We start from the raw sequence: 22081 nt of genomic DNA on the forward strand, positions 1-22081 counted from the left end.
ACACAGCTTAGACATAGGTAAGAGAGAGAGAGTTTGAGGGAGAGAGATGCCGGAATTCTGCGTTACAGGAGGAACAGGCTTCATAGCAGCCCACATCATAAAAGCTTTGCTAGAGAGAGGCCATGTTGTTCGGACGACTGTAAGAGAACCAGGTAATTATGAAAGTTTGAGTAATATAGATTAGGGGGTGTGATCTAATCCTTATATAAATATCACTAATTTAACTCAAATTTATTCACTAAAGATGGTTGTCTTATCTTTGGCTCAGAAATAGTGCACTATAAACTTTGGAGAATGTATTTCATGCTATCATTTCAAATAGTTTGCTAGCACCTTACAACCATTAGGTAACATCTAAGAAGAGTTGGGGTCCGTCATTCAGTTTCCTAAATTGAAAAATAAACACCATGTGAAGGTCGTTTCCCTTCACCCTAAACTTCTCAATCTGTTTCCTAAGTTGAAAAATACCCTCAATTATTGACCTCCTTGGCAAGTGAATTTTTAATTTTCTCTTCTTCATAAAGGAGACTAAGATCAAATTCATTTTTTTTATTTAATATAGCTTAGCTGGAAAAGTGAATTTATAGAAATGATTTGTTTAACTTAAGGGAAAGATATGCTTACTTACTAGAGGGTGCAAATTCATCCATTACTTACTTCTCAAAAAGAAAGAGATATTCACTTACTTATCAAAGGCTAAAACCAAATTGGCTTTCTAATACATTCGTTTCATGCCGTGGTCGTTGCTCAATCACTCTCTCCCACAACTTCATAGTGTGGGTCATTAGGTTGATCCTTCAATAGTTTGTACAATTATGTATCTCTCATTTGTTCTTGTAAATAGGTACCATAGTACTTTTCTACCATTTATCTGACACTTTCTTTGTTCTCAACACCTTGTTGTCAGTCAATACCAATTTCCCCCAAGCACTTACAAACTTCTATCGGTTATTGTCAGGTCCTAAAGTCCTTCCTAACTTCATCCTCTTCAGAGCTTCTATCATTTTCGATATCCTAATCGTAAAAATGTATCTATGACCTCCATCCTGATTTATGCCAACAGTTCCTTCTACTGCTATGTTCCCATTATGTTTGTCATTTAATAATTTTTTTGAAATAAATTCACCACCTTTCTTTGATCTCTTCATCCTTCACCAAGAGCCTTTGATTATCACTCTTAATGTATTTAGTATGGTCTAGATCACTATGCTTTCTCTCTTTTATTTTTGCTAATTTGAAGACATCTTTTTCACATTTTTTTGTTCCTAGTTTACTGTATAAATTATCATATAGCTTAAGTTTAGCCTTATAAATCTAAGTTTTGATCATTTATATTGCATTGTCAAGTTTTATTATATTTTTACTAATGGCTTTTTTATCCTCATCACTCCACCATGAAGTTTCTTTATCAGAATTGATTTTCCCTCTAGTATCTCCTAAAAACTTCTCTTGCTACTTTCTTAATACAATCAACCATCTCTTTCCATATAAAATTGACCTCATGGTTACAGTTTCATTTTCCTTCTTTAACTAATTTATCCCCAAATAAATCTATTTTATTATTTAAGTTCTATCACCTAATTATTGGATACTCATTAATTTCTCCCTTGTTCTTCTATGTCTTTATGCAAACGTCCATAACCACAAGCCTATGTTGCATACTCCAGCTCTACTTTCTTAACTACGAAGAAGTCCATCTAATTTTTACGTTATTCACTTTTATATGTTATTAAATGTTCATCTTGTTTTTTAAAGTAAGTATTTGCTATTGATAAGTCATAGGCCATAGCAAACTCAAGAATCAGCCTCGCCCATCTCATTTCTATGACCAAACTCATATGCATCAATTTACTCATGCATATCTGCTGTTTTGATTCCCTACATGTTAATTTAATTCCACTCATAAAAAACTCATCTCTCCATTTAGTATGTCTTGGGATAGTCCATCTATGTCCTTCCAAAATTATCTATTAAGTTTAGGGTGTGGTTTGCATACGGATGTTGTAAAGTTAAGGTTGAAGCAATCGTCACTGTTGAAGCATTTCGATGGTGCATATTGCACACTAAGACCAAGGGGCAGACTGACAATTACTGGTACATTGATTTCTTTCCCTATACCCAAAATAGTGTTATGGGACAGGAAGAAGAGGTAATGAGAGAGAGAGAGAGAGAGAGAGAGAGAGAGAGAGAGAGAGGGGAAAGCAGTAGTTCAATATAGAGAGAAATTACCTTTGCCTAAGGTGAGGTAACTGGCTAGAGCCACGGAAGATGTCATCAAAGAGAGATGAGAAACTTATGTGAGTAGAGAGAGAAGATGTCGAGAAGATCTGAACTTCAGATTACGGATGAGCTTGGGCTGTCATTCTTCTTCAAAACAGTGTTGTATTGGGCTGGTTATGAAACCATGTCCTATTAGTTTTCGATTGAATTTTGTTTGGGGGTTTTCTCTGCTGCTATTTCTATCTCAGTCCTGTAAAAATTTATCACAAACTGTTGTTTGCAAATGTTACAAATATGTTTAATATAAAGAATGCAAAATTGATTAGTTCTCTTTCGTCAATGGCTGATGTTTCTATGAGGTGGAGAAGGGGGAGAGAAAGTAGAGAGAGTAACACACAAGATGGCAGACAAAGAGATAGAGGATAGTGAGGGGCGGAGAGGGGGGAAGAGAGAGAGAGTGGCGAGGGGTGGAGAAGGGGGACAGAGAAAGAGAGAGAGGAGAGAGAGATACGTACAAGACGGCAGAGTTTGAGGAAACCGAACTTCCAATTGATAGTGTTGATGTCTTATGTTCTAGGTGAAATGTGAACAATCCAAAATATTGGATGGTTGATAAGGTTGCATCCTAGTTATTCAAACAAAGATGCAACCATATAGAAACTTTCCCCAAAGCACCTCTAGTCCTACATTGGTGCATAAACACTAATTACATTAATTATCGCTTCCCCTAATACAAGTTTAATTAATAGGAGCCTATCAGTTACTCTCTTATATTAATTATTTTATCTTTTAAATCTTTGTCTATCGTTATGCCTATGTCATTTCTATTGTTGTCGTTTTCTGTATATCAAAGTTTATATTCATCTATCTTTTTTTCCTTTTTCTACTTAGTTTCTTGTAGACAAGCTGTGTTTCATCGCATTTGTTTTATCAGATCCACTAACTCCGTACTCTTACCTATAACTGTTCCTACATTCCATATGGCTAGGCGAGTTCTATTCTCCTGGACTAGCTTTTTTACTCATGCTCGTCCAAAATGTCACCAGAACCATTACATTGTATTGCGGCGCCCCACTTCTATGGAACGCCCGAGCTAACCCTTGCTCATTTTTCACAGTATCTGGGTTCCGGTACAACGGATCACTTATGGGGACTGTCTTAGCATAAGCAGAGAATGTAAAATTTTATTTCATAGAAAGTTTTGGCAAAGTATTATATTAATTTCCTACGTACCACAGTCCACCTTCTTTACCCAGGCTTGGGACGGATTAAGGGAATAAGATTCTCACTCTTCTCAAGACCACAATTTTCACAAGAGTAACTAAGTTGTTATCAACATAATAGACTCATAGAACGGTACATTTTTCAACAAAGATAAAGGAAAATTATGCATTCATTCTCTCATACAGTGAGCCACCCCTATTACACTTCTTTTGGTAGTAAAGGAAATGTGGGATTCTTTCTCTTCTTCTTTTCTTTGTACTATTTTTTATGATGGTAATCAAGATAAACATGATGAAAAGGAGATGATCAGAATTTCGCTAAGAGTCCATAAACAAGATGAGAAAAGCACACAAAGACCTTTTCAATCCTTTTCAAAATTGAGCTTTTAATAGCAAAGAATTTATAAGGAAGAAAATATCAATCTATGGTGAAATTTGAGTTTTGATGTTGCAACATAACAGATACAACAAGGGAGCCCAGGAAGAAGGAAACACATTTCGAATTACGCTACAAAGAGCAACAAATAGACCTTATATTTTACAACATTCTGATTACATCATGAAAAGTTAAGAAATTTACAAAAAAAAAAGGGAAAGAAATGCTAACTGATTCTCTACAGGAAATGCCCTAAAATATTTACCCGAAAAAAGAGGAAATGCCCAAAAATATTTATTCAATTACTGAAAATCAATCAACAAAAATTATAACTTCCAGTAATATCCACAAAAAAAAAGTACTAATAGGGTTGGGATCGTAGTGGCAGTGACATGGAAACCACTGCTAAAAGTCATGTCCTCTATTTTCACTCACCTTCATAAAAAACAAAAGTAATCGACCAACCAAAACAGAAGATCACAACAACAAACAAGAAAAACCGACCCATGTAAACTACTGTTTGCTTCGTGCTTGATTCATTGTAAACTACTCTTAGCTTAATCACATCATAAATCAGGCTAATCGTATTAATATTTGTCATCTCTTACTCCTACCTTATCTCAAACCTGAGTTTCATACCATTCTAGTAAACCTTCCTATTCTCTTATCTTTGGTGGAAAGAACTATAACTTTTGGTCTTTTTATATGTAACAATTTGTCATGGAAACAAAGTACGGGGCTATTTAGTAGAATATAGAATGAGGCACAACCTCACAGATTAATCAAATGATAAAGCCTTGAGTGATCAGTTAAAGAAGATTTAGTCAAACCAGTTCTAAATTTTTTTTTATTATTTTTTCTCACTTTGGGGTGCTCTCGAACCTAGAACCACTTGATTTAATAAGCGGTCTGAGGTCCAAGAGCTCACACCGCTATACTATGGCAATAGCGCAATAGCGCACAGAACTACCGATCCGAGATCCTAAACCTCGAACTGCTTAAAAGTTGCCAGTCCAATATTTGGGATATTGAATCAGCCAAACCCTCACGAATCATTTTTAAAGAAAAATAAATAAAAAATTAAACCGGTCCGATGTTGGTAACATCGGACTGAAGGGAAATTTGGGAAAAATAAAAAGCTAGAGTGTCAACTGACCTTCTGCGTAATATTTAAGAAAAATAGAGTTTTTTTGTAATCCTCTATTTTGTTTTTGTGTCTTTATGTAAAGAACTCAAAGATTTACTCTCCAACAAATATTTTGTTACACGTGCTTGAAAAAAGAGCATGGTGGCACAAATAGCGGACCTCTGTTCAAGACTACTTCATTGCTCTCTAAAGCATATTGAATGAGGAGGGCTCTATCTAACAAGGTTTTTAGATAGAACCAACTTCCTTATTGTGCTACAGGCAGAGTTTTCAACCATATATACTTCCAGTGCATCAGTGGATGATGGCCTCTCAAATCTCCTCGCTAGGAGATATATTTAAGTTCCCTTAGGTTTGCAAATCGTACTCCTCTAATGTCACCATTAGAGCGTTAGTATAATGGCCCTAACAAGGGCTAGAACTAAGAACAAATGCAATGGAATGTGTAAAAAAGGAGAGATACATTATCGATAGGAATTGTCTATCAAAGTGACCATTTATCTTTTGTACATAGAAGTCACAATCATTCTCACTCATCAGATATCAAATTGGATGGCCTGGGGCAAATTGCGAAGTCCGAGAATTTTTTTTTGAAACGTTATGTTTATTCAATGAGACTCTTACAACTACCTGTTTTTAAAATTTAAAGGACAAGAATGATTGTAACCTCCATATATAAAAAATAAATGGTCTCTTTGTAGACAATCCCTTATTAATATTGTTGCAAGAAGTGCAATTTGTAAGACAATGGAATTATTAATATACTAATATGCCCTGAGGCACATGGGAAGGCTTTGACTATAGAAGTTGTAGCCACCTCTATTCTTAGTCTAACCTACAATGTAGTTTTAATTGACGATTAAATGAGCTTTATTTAAAATTTAGGTTGTAGATGTATTTTTATATAGTACACTAAATAAAAATAATAACAAATATTTTTAATTAAGAATGTTGACTATAATACCTTTAAATTGTTTTAGGGGCATTTTTTGGTCAATTATTTTCTTAAAATAATCTGTATTTTTTTTATTTGTGTATCCTATGAAAATATGCGTATATACTAAAGTTTAATAAATATTATTATAAAAAATAAAACCTTTTTATGGCCGCTAGATGTGGCATACTCTAAACCATTTCAAAGGGCGCCTATGCACGCTTCCACCTCCACATGAACTGGACAGGACGTGGATGGGAAACTTTCCTTAAATAACTTAAGATTGGTCAAGTGGCATTCAAAACTGCTATTTAAGAAAGACAAGTTAGTACTTTTTATTTTTTGGGAGTCTACATGATGAGATCATTTATTTTTGATAAAGTCACAATTACTTATAACAAATCAATGTGAAATCTAATAGGTTATGTGTGTCACAAGGTTCAAAAAAATTTGTTTTGAACTTTGACCTTAGTCGATGAAATAAATGAAGTCACCCAATTTCGCATCCAACAGCTAAGATTAATTATGATCATCTTATACCAAAAGTAAATGATCTTATTATATATCATTTTTTATTTTTTTTGGGCTCGTCTTTCGTATTGCCCTAATTGGGATGCTTTTGGGAACTTTAAATAGTTATCTTTTGTGTTTTGTTGGGGTGTTTTGTTGGGGGCACATGCTTTTTACCAAGTTCCAATATTTTAGCCATCCCAAGATGTTACAAAAGTCAAATGTTTATCTTTTAATTTTTCTTACTAATATTTCTGCATTTCTTTTTCATTCACCTAAATTATTTTCTTTGGGATGCCGACGGTATCCTTTATAATATTTTTTTGAAAATTATCTCTAATGTCTCTTTAATATTAAAAAAATTTGTGCTTCCTAATTTTTTTTGTTTATTACCTGCATTATCTACGTTTTGCTTTTTCCCTACCAATTTGGTCCGTGAAGCTCCTTTATTATGCCGAGAGAACAACATTTGGGTGCACCATTACAAACGGTGCTCCCTGATGAACCTTTTATGCTTCTAATAATTTTACGTCATACATGCACACAATGTTTGTCACTTCCCAACTGTAATTTGGGTGATGGGGCATTTTTTTTCTCTTTTTTTATTTTTGTTAAAGGTAGTTCAGCGGTAGGAATACAGAAGGTCCTGTGGACCTAACTATCCGTAAAGGTCCCAATTTCCAAAATAATACTCTTTGGGCAAAATAAAGGAGCTTCACTGATCTAATAGATCAGTAAGGAGGGTATCTTAGGCATAAATTATATATATATATATATATAGTCAGGAAGTTTGAAATTTTTGATAATTAGATGGATATTGGCTGCAACTTCCTTCCATTTTCCAATAAGTTATGAATATGGTGTCGTAAATTCGCCTTTTAGACGTTCATAATTTTTTTTATTTGTAATTGCGGAGAATTCAGGATTTGATCGACGTCTAAACCTGACACACACATACAAACACAGAGAGGGATGATTTGAATATAATATAGAAATATTTGGAAACAGATAACATGGATAAAGTGGGGTTTCTTTGGGAAATGGATGGGGCGAAAGAGAGGCTAAAATTGGTGAGGGCAGAGTTGTTAGAGGAAGGAAGTTTCGATAAAGGCATCGATGGAGTGGATGGGGTGTTCCACACTGCGTCTCCTGTTCTAGTCCCTTATGACCAAAATATTGAGGCAAGTCCACCTCATCTCTTCCTTCTAAACATCATTATTTTTTCATGGATAACTATGAATTGGATCATAACAATGTCTAGGGGAGTTCATATTCATATTTAGCTTTGGTAAACGAGTATTATTAATAAGACTTATAAATATTTTATTGACTCATTATCATCTCTGGCCATTCCAATCACTAGGAGTGTCAATTTTTTACTCTTAGAACAATTTTCTTGAGCTTCAAGCACGATCATTATTAGCACATTCCCAACCAACCAATTCTATATTTAACAGCCATAAATAATTTCTTGCACCAAAGGCAAATACGCCAAATTCATATTTTGAAAAGAAAATAGACGAATTTTAAATCAAAATTCAGGTTATTTTGTACTTGTGGTTTGGTGACCATCCTAAAGGATAACCTACCCACTAGACCCAAACAAGTGGACTAGCCCTATGAGCCATGAATTGGATTGTTAAGGATGTTAATGAAGAGATCGACCTTACTAAATCACTTATTATGTAATACAAGGGGAATGTCCATACAAAGAAATTCATTAGGGATGCTGATATAAGGAAAGGTCCCATATGTAGGAACTTTGGGATGGAAGAGGATAGGATTTAAGTGGTAATTACCAAAATGCCCTTGCATCTAAAAAATCGATAAGATCTAATGGTTGTAGACCTGTCTTGGACAAAATAAGCTGCAACTAAATTTCAAAAAAAAGGAGAGACAAAATAGAAACATTGGGGTGGGATTTCAACGAAATTGGTTTCATTCAAAATAGAAACATTGGGGTGGGATTTCAACGAAATCGGTTTCATTCAAAATAGAAACATAGGGGTTGGATTTCAACGAAATCGGTTTCATTCAAAATAAAAACATAGGGGTTGGATTTCAACGCAATCGGTTTCATTCACAACCAGTTGGTTCAGTCATAATGAGTAAGTCTAAACCAATTCATGTAAACAATTATTAAAGTAAAAATGTTTTTGAGCACTCGGCAAAGTCTCGACTCAAGGAGTTCTAGTTGTCTTGGCGGAGGGACAGTTGGTTTGGTAAGAGCTGCTTTTGTTGTCATGACCTAATTTGATGACGGAGGGAAGAGCTTATTTTGGTGTCATGACCTAATTCAATGATGGACGATATGGTGATCAACGGGCCAGGTTTTGCTAGCATTTCCTCTTGCAATTAAGCGGGCATTAATAATGCAATTAACCAGTTTTTCTATTAGGAGTGGAAAGACCTCATGATGTGTTTTTTAGTTTTTATTGTAATTTTTTTGCGGAAGCAACACCATTGAAAAATGAAACCTTATTCGTTACTAATGTTGCTTACAATCATTGCATAAAAAAGAATTATAATAGGCTCCCTCGTAAAGATTGTACAGTTAAGCGGTCTTTGATTTAATAAATGAATAATCAGAGATGAACAATGGGGATTTGGTACTTTGTGTTTACCAATTGAAGCCGATATTTCTTAAAGGAAAGCCCAACGCAATGCCTTAGGTGAAAATGAACAATGGGGATTTTGTACAGCCACAGATTTATTATGTCGGTGGCGGTATTGCAACAGACATATAGGTTTATGGCAGTCAATTTGTATTTCATATTTTATTTTTTTTTGAGAAATAAGTATATAATATATTTCCAAAGGAAGAGAGTAAGTTTGAAGGTGATTGAGAATGCAGGAAAGCATGATAAATCCAAGCATAAAGGGCACCATCAATGTACTAAAATCTTGCTCAAAAGCAACCTCTCTTGGGCGTGTTGTCCTCACCTCTTCATGCTCTTCTGTACGGTACCGCGATGATGTGCACCAAATTTCACCTCTAAACGAGTCACATTGGAGTGACCCCCAATATTGCAAAAACCACAATGTAAGTTCCTCACTCAAGAGAGTATCTACTCTTCATCCTTTATTTTATTTTTATATTTAATTTTTATTTTTGAGTTTTTTTTTTTTTAATATCTATCTAAAATAGTAAACACTAGTAATCTCGTGTGACTAGGTAACTTCTTCCTATATCAAAATTTGTTTTGGACCCATGCATTACATGTGTCCCCTTTAGTGCCTGGCCATTGGTGTGATTGTGAAGCCCTCTATTCGTGCACAAATAATTAAAAAGTTTGTTAAAGGCACTAACCATGATTGATACTTTCATTAAAAATTATAGAATGTTTTGATGGTCCTAAAAGACCGCATTGTCTGTTTAGTCTTGCATATCAAACATGGGGCATCATACGACTTCATAACCCTCAAATAGTATTTAATCAACACTAAAATCAATTAAAAAATTGACTTGAAGCTCAAAAAATCGCCCCAAATAAAATAGAATGCAATTTCTATTGGGCCTAGGCTTTATGAAAAAAGGTAAAGCCTCACCGCAAAACCTCGTTTGGAAAATAATTTGGGTATGAAAAATCTCTATGATGGTTCTAAAATCAATGTCCACCACTGATTATGAAATTTGTAGCTAAAGAAATAGTACCGATCTTGCAGATCTGTGACCATATGAAAATGGACGGTCAAGAATATGTGTGACAATATAACTATTTGTAGGGCTTGAAAATTTTTTTTTTTTTTTCGACAACCATAGTGTTCAAGGTTGAGATGATTGATTTGAAATTTCTCCTATGCTAGAACTGCAATTTTCGGTGAGTTTTAAAATGATACTTTACTTTTTTTTCTACAAGGACTGGGCTTTATTTTAACCCTTTTTCAATAAAATATTGCTTGAAATTTACTTTAGACAATCCATTTCATGGAAATTAGATTTAAGGTTTTAAGAGCTGAATGTTAGATGCTCCAGTTGGAACCAATTGTACATTTAGGTCTAGCAAGAGCACCATACGCAGACATTTGAATGATTATAAAGGACAGTGGACAAGTTAAAATTGGTATTGTATATTTAGGCCCAGTAGCATGGATTTAAAATTGGTATTGTATACAATGAGACAATTTATTTTTTTACAAGGAGGTCATAATTACTCTTAGCCATTAGATGTCAGACTGGATGGCTTGAAATGTGTTACAAAACAGACGGGCAAGAGCAATTGGGACCAAAGTAAATGATCTCTTTATATACTTTTCCGTAAAAATTTGTCATTTGGTAAGCCTCATCATATTGGTGAATGTTTCTCAAATAGATTCACACTCCCAAAAGGCACTTAATTTGTGTAACACACAATTCCAGCTATTCACTACAAAGTACAAATGATAATGTTTGATATTAAAGGAGTAGATCAAAACCTGGCTCTCATATGAAAAAAGCTTCCTCATAATTTTTTTAGATTTAAAAAAAAAAAAAGTTTAAGGGAGTAGCATCTAAGTAAAGGGAAATACATGAGATTTAATAACTAAGGAGGCCATAACAAGTGGAGATTTTTATCATTGTTTACTCTAAGGACTTGTTTCTTTTGTGTTTCCTGGTGACGTAGCTATGGTATGCTTATGCCAAAACCCTAGCTGAGCAAGAGGCATGGAAGGCAGCAAAAGAATGGAAGATTGACCTAGTGGTTGTGAACCCATCATTTGTGGTGGGTCCCTTGCTCGGACCACAGCCCACTAGTACCCTTCTTATGGTGCTGGGGATTCTCACAGGTAAGAATTGTTTGTGAAGAAGCACAATAATAATAATGCATAGAGTGTTTTTTTTTTTTTTTTTCAAGCATTACGAGTTATCCAATTATCACAACCATGGAACTTCTACTTCATGAAAGGCTTAACGTCAATTTGACTTAAATCTGTAGGCTGGGCATGCTTGTTTACCCATGCGGTTTGTTGCTTTTACCCAGAGTTCGGTCAACTCGGACTTGCGCAAGTAACTCGAGCTCGCCACCCAAAATGTATCTCTGGTTTAGGCGACCAACTAGAGGATCATAAAAAATAAATATAAATAATATATATATATATAATTCAAAAAATAATAAATATACTTGTAATTTGTTTTTTTATGTTTTCTATCATGTTGGAAAATATTGGAAAGTATTTTGGCTATGAATATTTATTTTTATATTTTTTTTTCTTTTTAGATTATTTCTAAAATACCCTTAATCACAAATTGACTTTTTTCAAAATCTGTTTTTATCTTCTTCTTTTTTTATGTGTTTCTTTAATTTTACATTAAACATATATTTCCTATTAATATACCAACATGGTTGAATTACTCGGACTTGGATCAAGTACTCAACTCGGGCATGGACCACAGTCATTCAATCGAACACTGCTCTTACCTTTGTACCCTTTTAAGTAATAGACATAAAAATTGTCAAATCAACTAAAACTTGGCCAGCTTTCAATTGGGCAGCCCAATTCTCTTTATCCTTTGAGTCCTTTTAATTTATTTGCTAAATTAATTGAAAATAAAACTATAATAATAAAACATAGCTCAATTTGAGTCAATAATCGCTTGAGATGTGGTGAACAGGAATGGAGTTGGAGCATCGGCGGTCAGGAGGGCAGATGCCTCAACATAACATCCCACCCTCCTCCGCTCCGACCAATAACATATCAAATAAATAAACAAATAAAGTAGCTATGCTTATAGAAAACCATTTGTGAAAAGGAAACAAAAGAAACTAAACCATGAGAAGATGAATTGTTTTATATGCTAGTCGATAAAATTGTACCATTCGGGTCCCGGGGTTGGTCGGATCAATTGCTACTTTCACTATGAGGTTTTTTTTTTTTCTTTTTTTTTTTACCTTTCTTTTTACCATAATATATATGTATTATTGGAAACAAGATCATAATCACCCGCTATTAGATTTTAAGCCATCTTATTTGTTATTTAATAGCTAAAGATAACTACAATTTTTTATTGTATACGATCCTTATTACACCCAAACGTATAGGGTTTAAAGTATAGTATTTTATCTCCAACAGTTTATGGGTACGGGTCAGGTCCAACTGGACCCAAACCAGGACATGAATAGTATTCAAGACTAAGTTTTTGACCCGGACCCAACCTGTCGGGTCCAAATGTGTCAGGCATACCTGACGGGTCCCTGGTCCGGTCCCGGTCCTTTGCCACCCCTACTTTTGCACAGTGTAAGAAACCACTACTCGAGGCCGGAACTCGCACCGAGCCGAAGTAGTCGAGTAACTTGAGACAAGTCGGGCAGGCAGGTTAAAAAATATTTTAATAAAAATTCCTAAAAAAATTTGTTTAAAGTAAAAAAATAATAATAATAAACACATCTAAATAAGGTCAAAAAAGTACTAAAAAAATGGGATTGTCCATAAAAAGACCATTTATCATTTGTATAAGAAGATCTCAATCATTCTTGTCCCTTAAATTTCTAAATGGGTGGTTGTAAGAGTGTCATTGAATAGACACAAAGTTCTAAAAAAATTATCGAACTTTGAGACTCATCCTAAAGCATCCAATTTTACTTCTAATGAGTAGGAATAGTTGGGACCTCCTTGTAATAAAGATAAATGGTATCTTTATAAACTTTCCCAAAAAATTGATTTTTGAAAAACATGTTTGTAACTAGGGGTACTTTAAAAATAATTCAAAAACAAAAAAAAAAAAGTAGTCATGGTCATAACAATTTCCAATCTATTCTAAAATGATAGAAAATGCAAAAAAAAATATACAAATAAATTTCTTATTTTTTAATATCCCAGAGCTTAACCACCAAACTCAGGATACTCGGACTCACCAGGGTGTTGAGCCCAAATTACTTAAGTGAGTCCAAGTTGGCTCGCCCGAGTAGTGGAACGTGGCCTTTGAGAACATTTCAAATTATCACGGTTTTGTTTGGAAATTGAAACAAATATATCGAATTATTTTAAACAAGTGTTCCTTATTTATGGAGGATTTGTGTATGTTTATTTGTTGTAGGAAACAAAAGAGACTACATTTGATCCAATAAAGAACAGGACCGTTCACAATACATGAATCCTATAAGAGAAGATTTTATACTCCCGTGGTCTATTTACTCCCTCGGTAAAATCCAATACAGGAGTAATTTTAGGCTTTAAATGTTAAGGATGTAATATTTTCAACATATTTCATAATCTCAATATTGAACAGCGACCTTCCAGTTTTTGAAGGGTATCACTTAAGTGTAAAAAAAACTAAAAAAGTTTTTCTTTTGAGGATAATCATCAAGTGAGTCTTATATGGTTTTCAAATTTTCAAAATGAAAAAGAATTCCTCCGTAGATCTTCTGACTAAAGGAGTACGTACACATGATGCTCCTGCAGGAGCATAGTATACATGCCCTTATTTTGATACAAACTGCATTTTCCCTTACAGGTATAAATGGAGGCGTATACCCAAACACTAGAATTGGTTTCAGTCACATAGATGACGTGGTGACGACCCACATGTTAGCAATGGAGAAAGGGGAGGCCTCAGGTAGGCTAATTTGCTCGGGCCCTGTGGCGCACTGGTCAGAGATCGTAGCAATGCTCAAGCCCAAATATCCCTCGCTTAACATTGCCAATAAGTAAGATTTTCTTAAAGACCCTCTCTCTCTCTCATTGTATTGCTTAATGGTAATCAGCATTAGTGTGATGATTTTATTTATGATTTTACTATTATTCATGTAGCCAACTCTAAATAATTGTGATAAAGCTTGCATGATGATGATGATGATGTCATGTTATGATAATAAAAGAGATCAATACGATATACTATAGTGCCGGTTTGTATTCTACATGGATTAAAACATGTGGCTCAAGAGTCTAATTTGAGCAAAGAATTGTTGGGGGGCTTGATTATTATGCTTGAAATCTCTTCAACTTCAAGCATAGTTATCAACACAGAACCGGCAGCATGGGATGGTTTGTAGCAGTGTGCTAAAACTCACCTAGGCCAGGGACCTTACCCCCTGGCCAAGGTGAGTTACTCGGTTGTGTCAAGCATAGGGCCAAAATGCCCTAAAAACATATAAAAGTTTAAAAAACATTGAAAAAATAAATGTATTAGAAGTAAATTCAAACCTAAATGCCTTAAGGAAGTTAAAACGAGATCCAAAAAGTAGAAAAAATATGTTTGCAATATTTTTAAAAGTCCAAAAAAGTAATAAGTATAAAAATGTGATCATGGAAAAATAAACAATTCCCAATCTTTGCCAAATATATCTAAATCATGTAAGAAAAATTGTATAACAACTTTAATTTTACAACTTTCTTCTTCTTCTCCTTTTTCTATTTTGAATTTCCTTTGAATACCCCGATTTGTCACATAACTTGGGGATAATCCACCTCCACCCTAGGGTGAAGCCAATTAACTCGGCCGGGTCCAAGTGGACCCGGCCGAGTCCCGGTACACTGCTTTCTAGAGCGGTTTATATCCAAGTAAAATATAAGTAAGAAATTATGTATAGATTCCCACACATAAAAAACTATTTTTATCACTATTATTAGCAATGAATGGAAACTACAATTTTATTCACCTCAATGCTTATTATCAGTTTTTTTTTTAAATTAGTTACTATGAAAATTCATTCACCCATGAACGATTACAAGGAGGTTCAAGACGAAAAGGATGTAACCACCAATGAATGTTGGTGCACACCACCCTTTGCTAAAGCATTAGCTTCCATATTAACCTCCCTAAAACAATGAGATAACTCAAAAGAACCACTAATTAAAATAAAAAAGATTTCATCGAAAATGCTGCATAATCTCTAAGGTGGCTTCATTTCTCCTTTCGCCCAAACAATGACATTGCTTGAATCACTTTCAATCGTCTTTTGGCCCTCGAGATTCTTTATTATCTTTAATCCCTCCAAAAGAGCTCTTGCCTCAGCTTCATTCACTATTGTATGTCCATATGGTCCCTAGTAGGTGAATTTGTAATTACCCATATGATCTCTAATGGTACCACCATAACCTGTTGGGCCTGGGTTTCCAATCAAGCTTCCATCAAAGTTGAGTTCTCAGCAATTTTTACGAGAAGGCATCCAAAAAGCATTTCAAGTTTGTCTGTCATTATGAAGCTTAGCAAATTTAGATGGATTCTCAAAAATCTGTTATTTTGGGATAAACTTAAAATCCTTATTTGTTGAAAACCATTAAGTTGTTGTTGCTAAGGTGTTGAACTTCAGAACTTCAATCTCACTTTGTATCCCTTCAAATGTTCTTTTATTTTTGTCTCTCCAAATATTCCAAATAGTGCTCACCCATAAAGCCCTCTATAACACAGTGCCAATTTCGACAAATCATGGTTCATCCATTGAGAGAGGATGAACTCTGGGCTTTGTGGGATCAAGATATTTAGATTCAACGACTTTCTACACCAATCCCACATGCTTAGAGTGAAAGGACAATGTAAAAGAATATGGTCCACACTTTCGTTGTCCCTCAAATATAGCCTACAAACATTGACAATTATGAAGCCTCTCTTTCGAAGGTTATCCACAATAACCAGTTTTTTTTGAAGAGCTGCCCACAAAAATAACTGAACCTTTAGCAGCACCTGTAAATTCCATATTTTTGCTAAACTATGATCAATCTCTTTGTGATTTTCCTCATGTAGGAGTTGATAGACAGACTTAACTAAAATCCTATGAAGCTGTGAGTTCCCACACCAATCGATCACTTTTATTGGGAACAACATAGAAAAAATTATGCAACATATTTATAAGCAATTGGAAGTCATGAAAGAATGAATTTGAGAAAGAATGAATTTGAGACCCTCATGTACCTACAAACAATATTCCAAGAAGAGTTAGTAAAATGAGCTCCTCTGAGATCTTTTACAGAGGCTAATGGATTGTCGACTTTGGAGAAGACCTCAGAGAAAGAATCTCGAAGAGCAAGGTCTCCCAGCCACTTATCAAACCAGAACAAGGTTTGATCTCCTTTTTCAACCACTTTGCGACAATAACTAAGATATAATGATCGACACGCATCAATTCCTCTCCAAATACTTGAAAAACTAACTTAGATCTTGGACTTTTAATGAGGCTAATCAATACATCTACTCCATTTTTTTTTTAACACCTCTCCCCATAAGCTATCCTATTGATTTTGGAAGCGCCACCACTACTTACTCAATAGGCTAGTGTTCATCAATTTGAGTTTTTAACTCCTAGACCCTCATCTCTCTTGGAAGTGGCATACCTTTTTCCAATTCACGAGTTTCAATTTTTTTCCCATTCCTACATTACCCCATAAAAAAAGATCTCATAATGTTCCAAAGCCTTCACTATCTGCTTTGGCATTCTAAAAATGGATATAAAATGGATAGGTAAGTTGGACAAAGTGGAGTCGATAAAAGTAGATCTCCCTCCAAACGACAATACTTTAGACTTCTATAGATCTCGTTTATTAGTAAATATTTCAATAATAGGATCCCAAATAGTTGCTAATTGATTTCCTCCAAATAAATGAATATGCAAATATTTGCATGGAAACTTGCCAACCCCACATCCAAGAATTTCTACCAAAGATGCAACCACATTCTCCGAAACTTTAAAACCCAATCAAATTTGTCTTTTTTAAATTCACTTTGAGACTCATTGCTATTTCAATACACTTTAAGAACACCCATAAATTCCTTACTTCTTGCTCCTCTGGGCTACAAAAAATAATAGTATCATCTGCATACTGTAAATGAGAGATTGTTAGTCTATCAACATTAAACCCATAAATAAGGCCCTCTACTCACAACAGAATTCAACATAGTACTAAAACTTTTAGCCACAACAATATATAAGTATGGAGACAAAAGATCTTCTTGCCGAACGCCTTTTGATGCTTTAAAATAACCACAAGATTTTTCCTTGAAAAGGATGAATAAATGATTGACTTCAGACGTCACTGGATCCACACTCTCCAACGTGATCTAAAACCCATCTTCCCTAAGATTTCATGGAGAACATACCAATCCACTTTGTCATCTGCTTTTTCAAAATCTATTTTGCATAGAAGACCTGGTTTTTGCTCTTTCATCCTTGAGTGTATGCATTCTTGTGTCATTAAGATATTGCCCATAATATGTTTGTCTTTAAGGAAAGCAAATGTTTTCCTTTTGATATCTGCGCATCGCTGAGTACTTTCCACAATCGTTGGTCCGCTGTGTGATCGCTAATCAACAAAAACTTAGAGATTGCATACATAACTGCTCAACCAATCTCCCGATCTCTATCCACTTCAACTTCCCGCTTCACTCGCTCAAGTTTTGTATATTAATAAATGGAGCACATCAGTTGTATTGAGCACCAATTCCTCTTCTCCAATGAAAAGCATTATTGATTCAACATATATAGACGTGGGTCTCTCTCATCAGATATCTCCACTGATGACCTTTCACAACCAAATGCAATATTTCTCTCAATCTATTTGCCAAAATCTTTGCAACAGTTTTGTAGACACTCCCTAGTAGGCTAATAAACCTTATGTTCTTCACACTCTCTATAACATATTTTTTGGAAATTAAAGCAATAAAAGTATAATATATTGTTGTCCAGATTTACCTTTATGATAAAATTCATCAATGAATAAAAAAATATCCTCCTTTAGAAGCTCCTAAAAGGTTTGAAAAAAGGCTAAAAGAAAAATGTCTGGCCCTGAATCTTTATCCCTACCCAAGGAGAAGACACCACCTTTTATCTCATCCATTTCGAAAGGTCTTTCCAGCAATAAAGCCCTTTCTGAAGGCAAGCAATCTATCAAAGATGATATTCTCAATACTAAAATAATTTCTTTTTTCCCTTGTAAAAGCTTCCTTGAAATGGTTAATTAAACTCATTTCAATACTATCTGGTTCAGTAAGTTCAACATCTCCCATTTTAATATCACTAATGGAGTTATCCTTTTTTCTAGTATTAGCAATAACATGAAAGAATTTAGTGTTTTTATCTCATTCCTTTAGCCATTTCACTCTAGATCTTTGCCTCCAATATACTTCTTCCAATTTTAGAAGGCCATGCAAAGAAGCAAGTGAGTATTTTCTTTCTCTCATTTTTTTGTTGCAGGTTGCCCCAAGATTCTTTTTACCATTTACATATTTCATTCTTCTGCATTTTCAATTTAGTAGTAAATTGATGACCCACCCAACTTTCTATCTGGGTTTTTTGCCAAAACTCTTCCACCAACTTAATAAAGCTCTTGTCTGATAACCAATTTAGCTCCATTCTAAAAGGTGATGGCCCAAAACTTCATACCCACTGAATTCAACTGGAGAGGGATATGATCAGAGGCAATTTTCACTAAGGCTTTAACATAAAGATTTGGAAACTTATTAAGAAAAGAGTTGGTTACCAAGAATCTATCCAAGCAGGTAAGGATGGGTCTAAAAGAGCATGGTTTGACCAGATGTATGCAGCCCCAATCGAATGAATATCCAAAAGTTCATTATTCTGAACGAAAGAATTAGACGTGCGCATACAATGAGAGATCCTAAGATTAACTAAGGATTTACTAGGCCATCAAATTACATTGAAATTACCTCCAATACATCATGTAAAAAACATCCTCTATATTGACTTAAAAAAAAGAAGAAGCATACTTTGTAAGATTGAACATAAACAATCCAATTTTTGGATGGTTAAATTTAATTGTTTAAGAACTCAAAATCTAAATGCTTTTATGATAATGATCATCAAGTGATTCTCAAGTGGATCTAAAACTTTCATAACTTGTAGGTAGCTTTTTTACCCGAGGAAGCAATTGTACCATATGCCCCAAATATGTGCTTTAATTTTATTAAGCTTATTTTAAACATGTCATTGTTATAATATTTTTCATCACAAATCTATCCCCTTATCAATGTTATTAGATATACACAAAAGTAAAAAATTGTATATGATGTAGAAAGAAAAAAAAAAAAAATTATTATTATTTTTTTGAGTTTATCTTTTAACTTTAAGAGGTGCGCATGAATTTGTGTATGAGTTGATATTTATGGATTTGCATTAATTAGTTATTGATTGATTTGGGTTAGTTAGTTTGAAATATATATAGATAAGGTTAAATTAAGGGAGCTAGTTTAGGAATATAAATAAAATAAGGTTAAGTATAAAGAGAGTTTATCCATATCAACAATAATCAAAGTTGGAGGGAATTTTGGGCAAAACGTGGGATAGAAACGATCTTAATTTTTGGAACGTGATTTTAAGAGAGAGAAAATAGGGAAAAAAAATAAAATAGGAAAAGTGTAGAGAGATTTAGTCTTGTAAAGAGATTATTTTGGGTTGGATTCCCTTGCAGACCTTAAGAGAGGGTATATTCTCTCAACCTTGCGGTGAATTCCCTTACAAACTTTGAGATAGGGTATATTCTTTCAACCTTTTATTTTTATTTTTTTTTTGTTTTATTTTCTCAATTTACATAAATTGGTATCAGAGCAAGTTAGGTCCAAAGTTTACAATGCCACCAAAAGCAAATCAAGTTACTCCTGCTAATCCTACTCCTATGGATGATCGTTGGAGGCAATCTATAAAAATTTTGAGTAAAGCCCTGGAGGATTTTCGAACTGAAGTACGTGAGATGCTTCAGGAGATGAATCAGAAGTTGCAACGGTTAGAGAATAACCTTCCCCGTGAAGAAGGTACTAGCAACCTTGGTAATCTTGCATCAGGAATTCTACGACAAATCCAAGGTGTTGATTTCGAGCGTAACGAATATTACTGGCAAAAGATGAAAAAGAAATTGAAAGAAAATTTTCTTTCTGCTGATCATGAACAAATGTTTTTTCAAAAACTCCAAAATCTTTGACAGAATGAAAAAAAGTAGAAGATTATACGGGGGAGTTTTATCGATTAGTAGCTCGAAATAACCTCCAAGAGACGGAAGGACAAAAGATTGCTCGATATGTAAGAAAAAAAAGATAATGCAAAGTTTATGTGTTATCGATTCAAGGAATCAGGACATCGTTCGTTTGAATGCCCAAACAAGAACATGGAGGTCCACTTGATTAAGCAAGAGGAAGACATTCTGGAATATCAAATTCAACAAATCGACCTCCATGGTGATGAAGAAGGAGATCTGCTTTGAATCAAGCTTGAGGTCGAGCTGCTTCCAACCTCGGGAGGATGATGCGGAAGATAAAAAAAAAAAAATTATTATTATTATTTTGAGTTTATCTTTTAACTTTAAGAGGTACGCATGAGTTTGTGTGTGAGTTGATATTTATGGATTTGGGTTAATTAGTTATTGATTTATTTGGGTTAGTTAGTTTGAAATATAAATAGATAAAGTTAAATTAGGGGAGCTAGTTTAGGAATATAAATAAGATAAGGTTAAGTATAGATAGAGTTTAGTCATATCAACAATAATCAAAGTTAGGGAGAATTTTGGGCAAAACGTGGGATAGAAGCGAGCCTAATTTTTGGCACGTGATTTTAAGAGAGAGAAAATAAAGAAGCAGAGATAAAATAGGAAAAGTGTAGAGAGAGTTTTTTTTATTAATGTTTATCTTATTGGGTGTATTCTCTCAATCTTGTGGTGAATTCCCTTGTAGACTTTGAGAGATGGTATATTCTTTCAAGCTTTTATTTTTATTTTTTTTTGGTTTTATTTTCTCAACTTACATTAGTATACCAAGTTAAAAGTTGGGTACACCAAGTCAAATCAGGAATCGTTTGGTTCTTTCGGGAAACACTTGCTTCATAATGACCCCATGTTTCTTTCATAGAATTGGAGGAGTCACTTGGAGAACCTAGACATCCGCTCATTCATTTTATGTTATTAAAAAAAAAATTTGAAAATATTATTATTTAACTTTTTCACTTATTGCTAGGCCAAAAAATCTGTCCCATTTTCCTTTAATCGGCAATCCATAGCCGTTCAACTGATACGACCTCGCGATTAGGATTCTAAAGCATTGGTAATATATGCACAAATATTTTTTTTAATAAGAAGTTTTCCTCTCAATAGGGCATTCCCTATTCTATAAAACGATTAGCCCATGTTTGTGAATGTTTATGTATGAGTCGACTGGTACGTGCACAGCAGATTTCTACATAAATGGATTAGTTTTTTCAATTTAACTTAGTGGGCCAAAATAATTTGAATTTCAGATGTGGTGAGCAAATAGGTGATGACAAGCCCCACAATATGGACACCACCAAGATCCGGAATTTGGGACAGCCCACATTCAAAACAATCGAGCAGATGTTTGATGATTGTCTCAAGAGTTTCCAAGACAAGGGATTTCTTCCTAGGTTTTAAGCTCTTTTTTATGTTTTTTTACTTTCTTTTTTTTTTTTTTTTTTTTTTTTTCTTTTTTTTTTTTTTGTTGAATAAATTACCCATCTTAGGCCTAGATTTATCATAGTGACATGAACAACTATTAGATGGATTTCCTAGAGGCCACTCTAGTAGTTGGCCATTTGCTAGTAGTATTTTCCCATAAAAATATGAAGTCATTGATATCACTTATGCTCACCATTGTTGTTATGAATCTTTTAGTTATTTAGTATGATTTTAGCTAGAAATTGACCGTGACTATTAGTTATGACGTAAACTGTTCTTATATTATTTTCATATAAAATATTTGATTCGTATAAGGTTGAGACCAATGGTTTAAAAATCGGATTGGT

General features: G+C 34.2%; 1 protein-coding gene across 3 annotated transcripts; it reads left to right on the forward strand.

Annotated features, from left to right (window-relative positions):
- TKPR2 (NAD(P)-binding Rossmann-fold superfamily protein) lies at nucleotides 1-21926 on the forward strand. 3 transcript variants are annotated; one of them, XM_011625461.3, is made up of 6 exons: nucleotides 1-152; nucleotides 7419-7591; nucleotides 9265-9453; nucleotides 11015-11177; nucleotides 13843-14035; nucleotides 21560-21926. In XM_011625461.3, exons 1-6 carry the CDS (start codon nucleotides 47-49, stop codon nucleotides 21708-21710), a joined length of 975 nt encoding a protein of 324 aa, XP_011623763.1. In that variant the 5' UTR covers nucleotides 1-46; the 3' UTR covers nucleotides 21711-21926. The 3 variants fall into 3 exon arrangements, with proteins under 3 accessions (XP_011623763.1, XP_020523339.1, XP_088711163.1); XM_020667680.2 differs by lacking the exon at nucleotides 7419-7591; XM_088855037.1 differs by lacking the exons at nucleotides 13843-14035; nucleotides 21560-21926 and adding an exon at nucleotides 12004-12234.
- The last annotated feature ends 155 nt before the right edge of the window (nucleotides 21927-22081 follow it).

Source organism: Amborella trichopoda, chromosome 13, assembly GCF_054954075.1.
Source record: "Amborella trichopoda isolate Santa Cruz 75 chromosome 13, AtrichopodaSantaCruz75HAP2 v2.0, whole genome shotgun sequence".
NCBI lineage: Eukaryota > Viridiplantae > Streptophyta > Magnoliopsida > Amborellales > Amborellaceae > Amborella > Amborella trichopoda.

Excerpts from the sequence above, each read along its gene's own strand:
- TKPR2 (XM_011625461.3), top strand. The coding sequence starts at position 47 with ATGCCGGAATTCTGCGTTACAGGAGGAACAGGCTTCATAGCAGCCCAC. Across the intron at positions 9,454-11,014 it reads AATATTGCAAAAACCACAAT|CTATGGTATGCTTATGCCAA; the intron begins GTAAGTTCCTCA and ends CTGGTGACGTAG. Across the intron at positions 11,178-13,842 it reads GGTGCTGGGGATTCTCACAG|GTATAAATGGAGGCGTATAC; the intron begins GTAAGAATTGTT and ends TTTCCCTTACAG.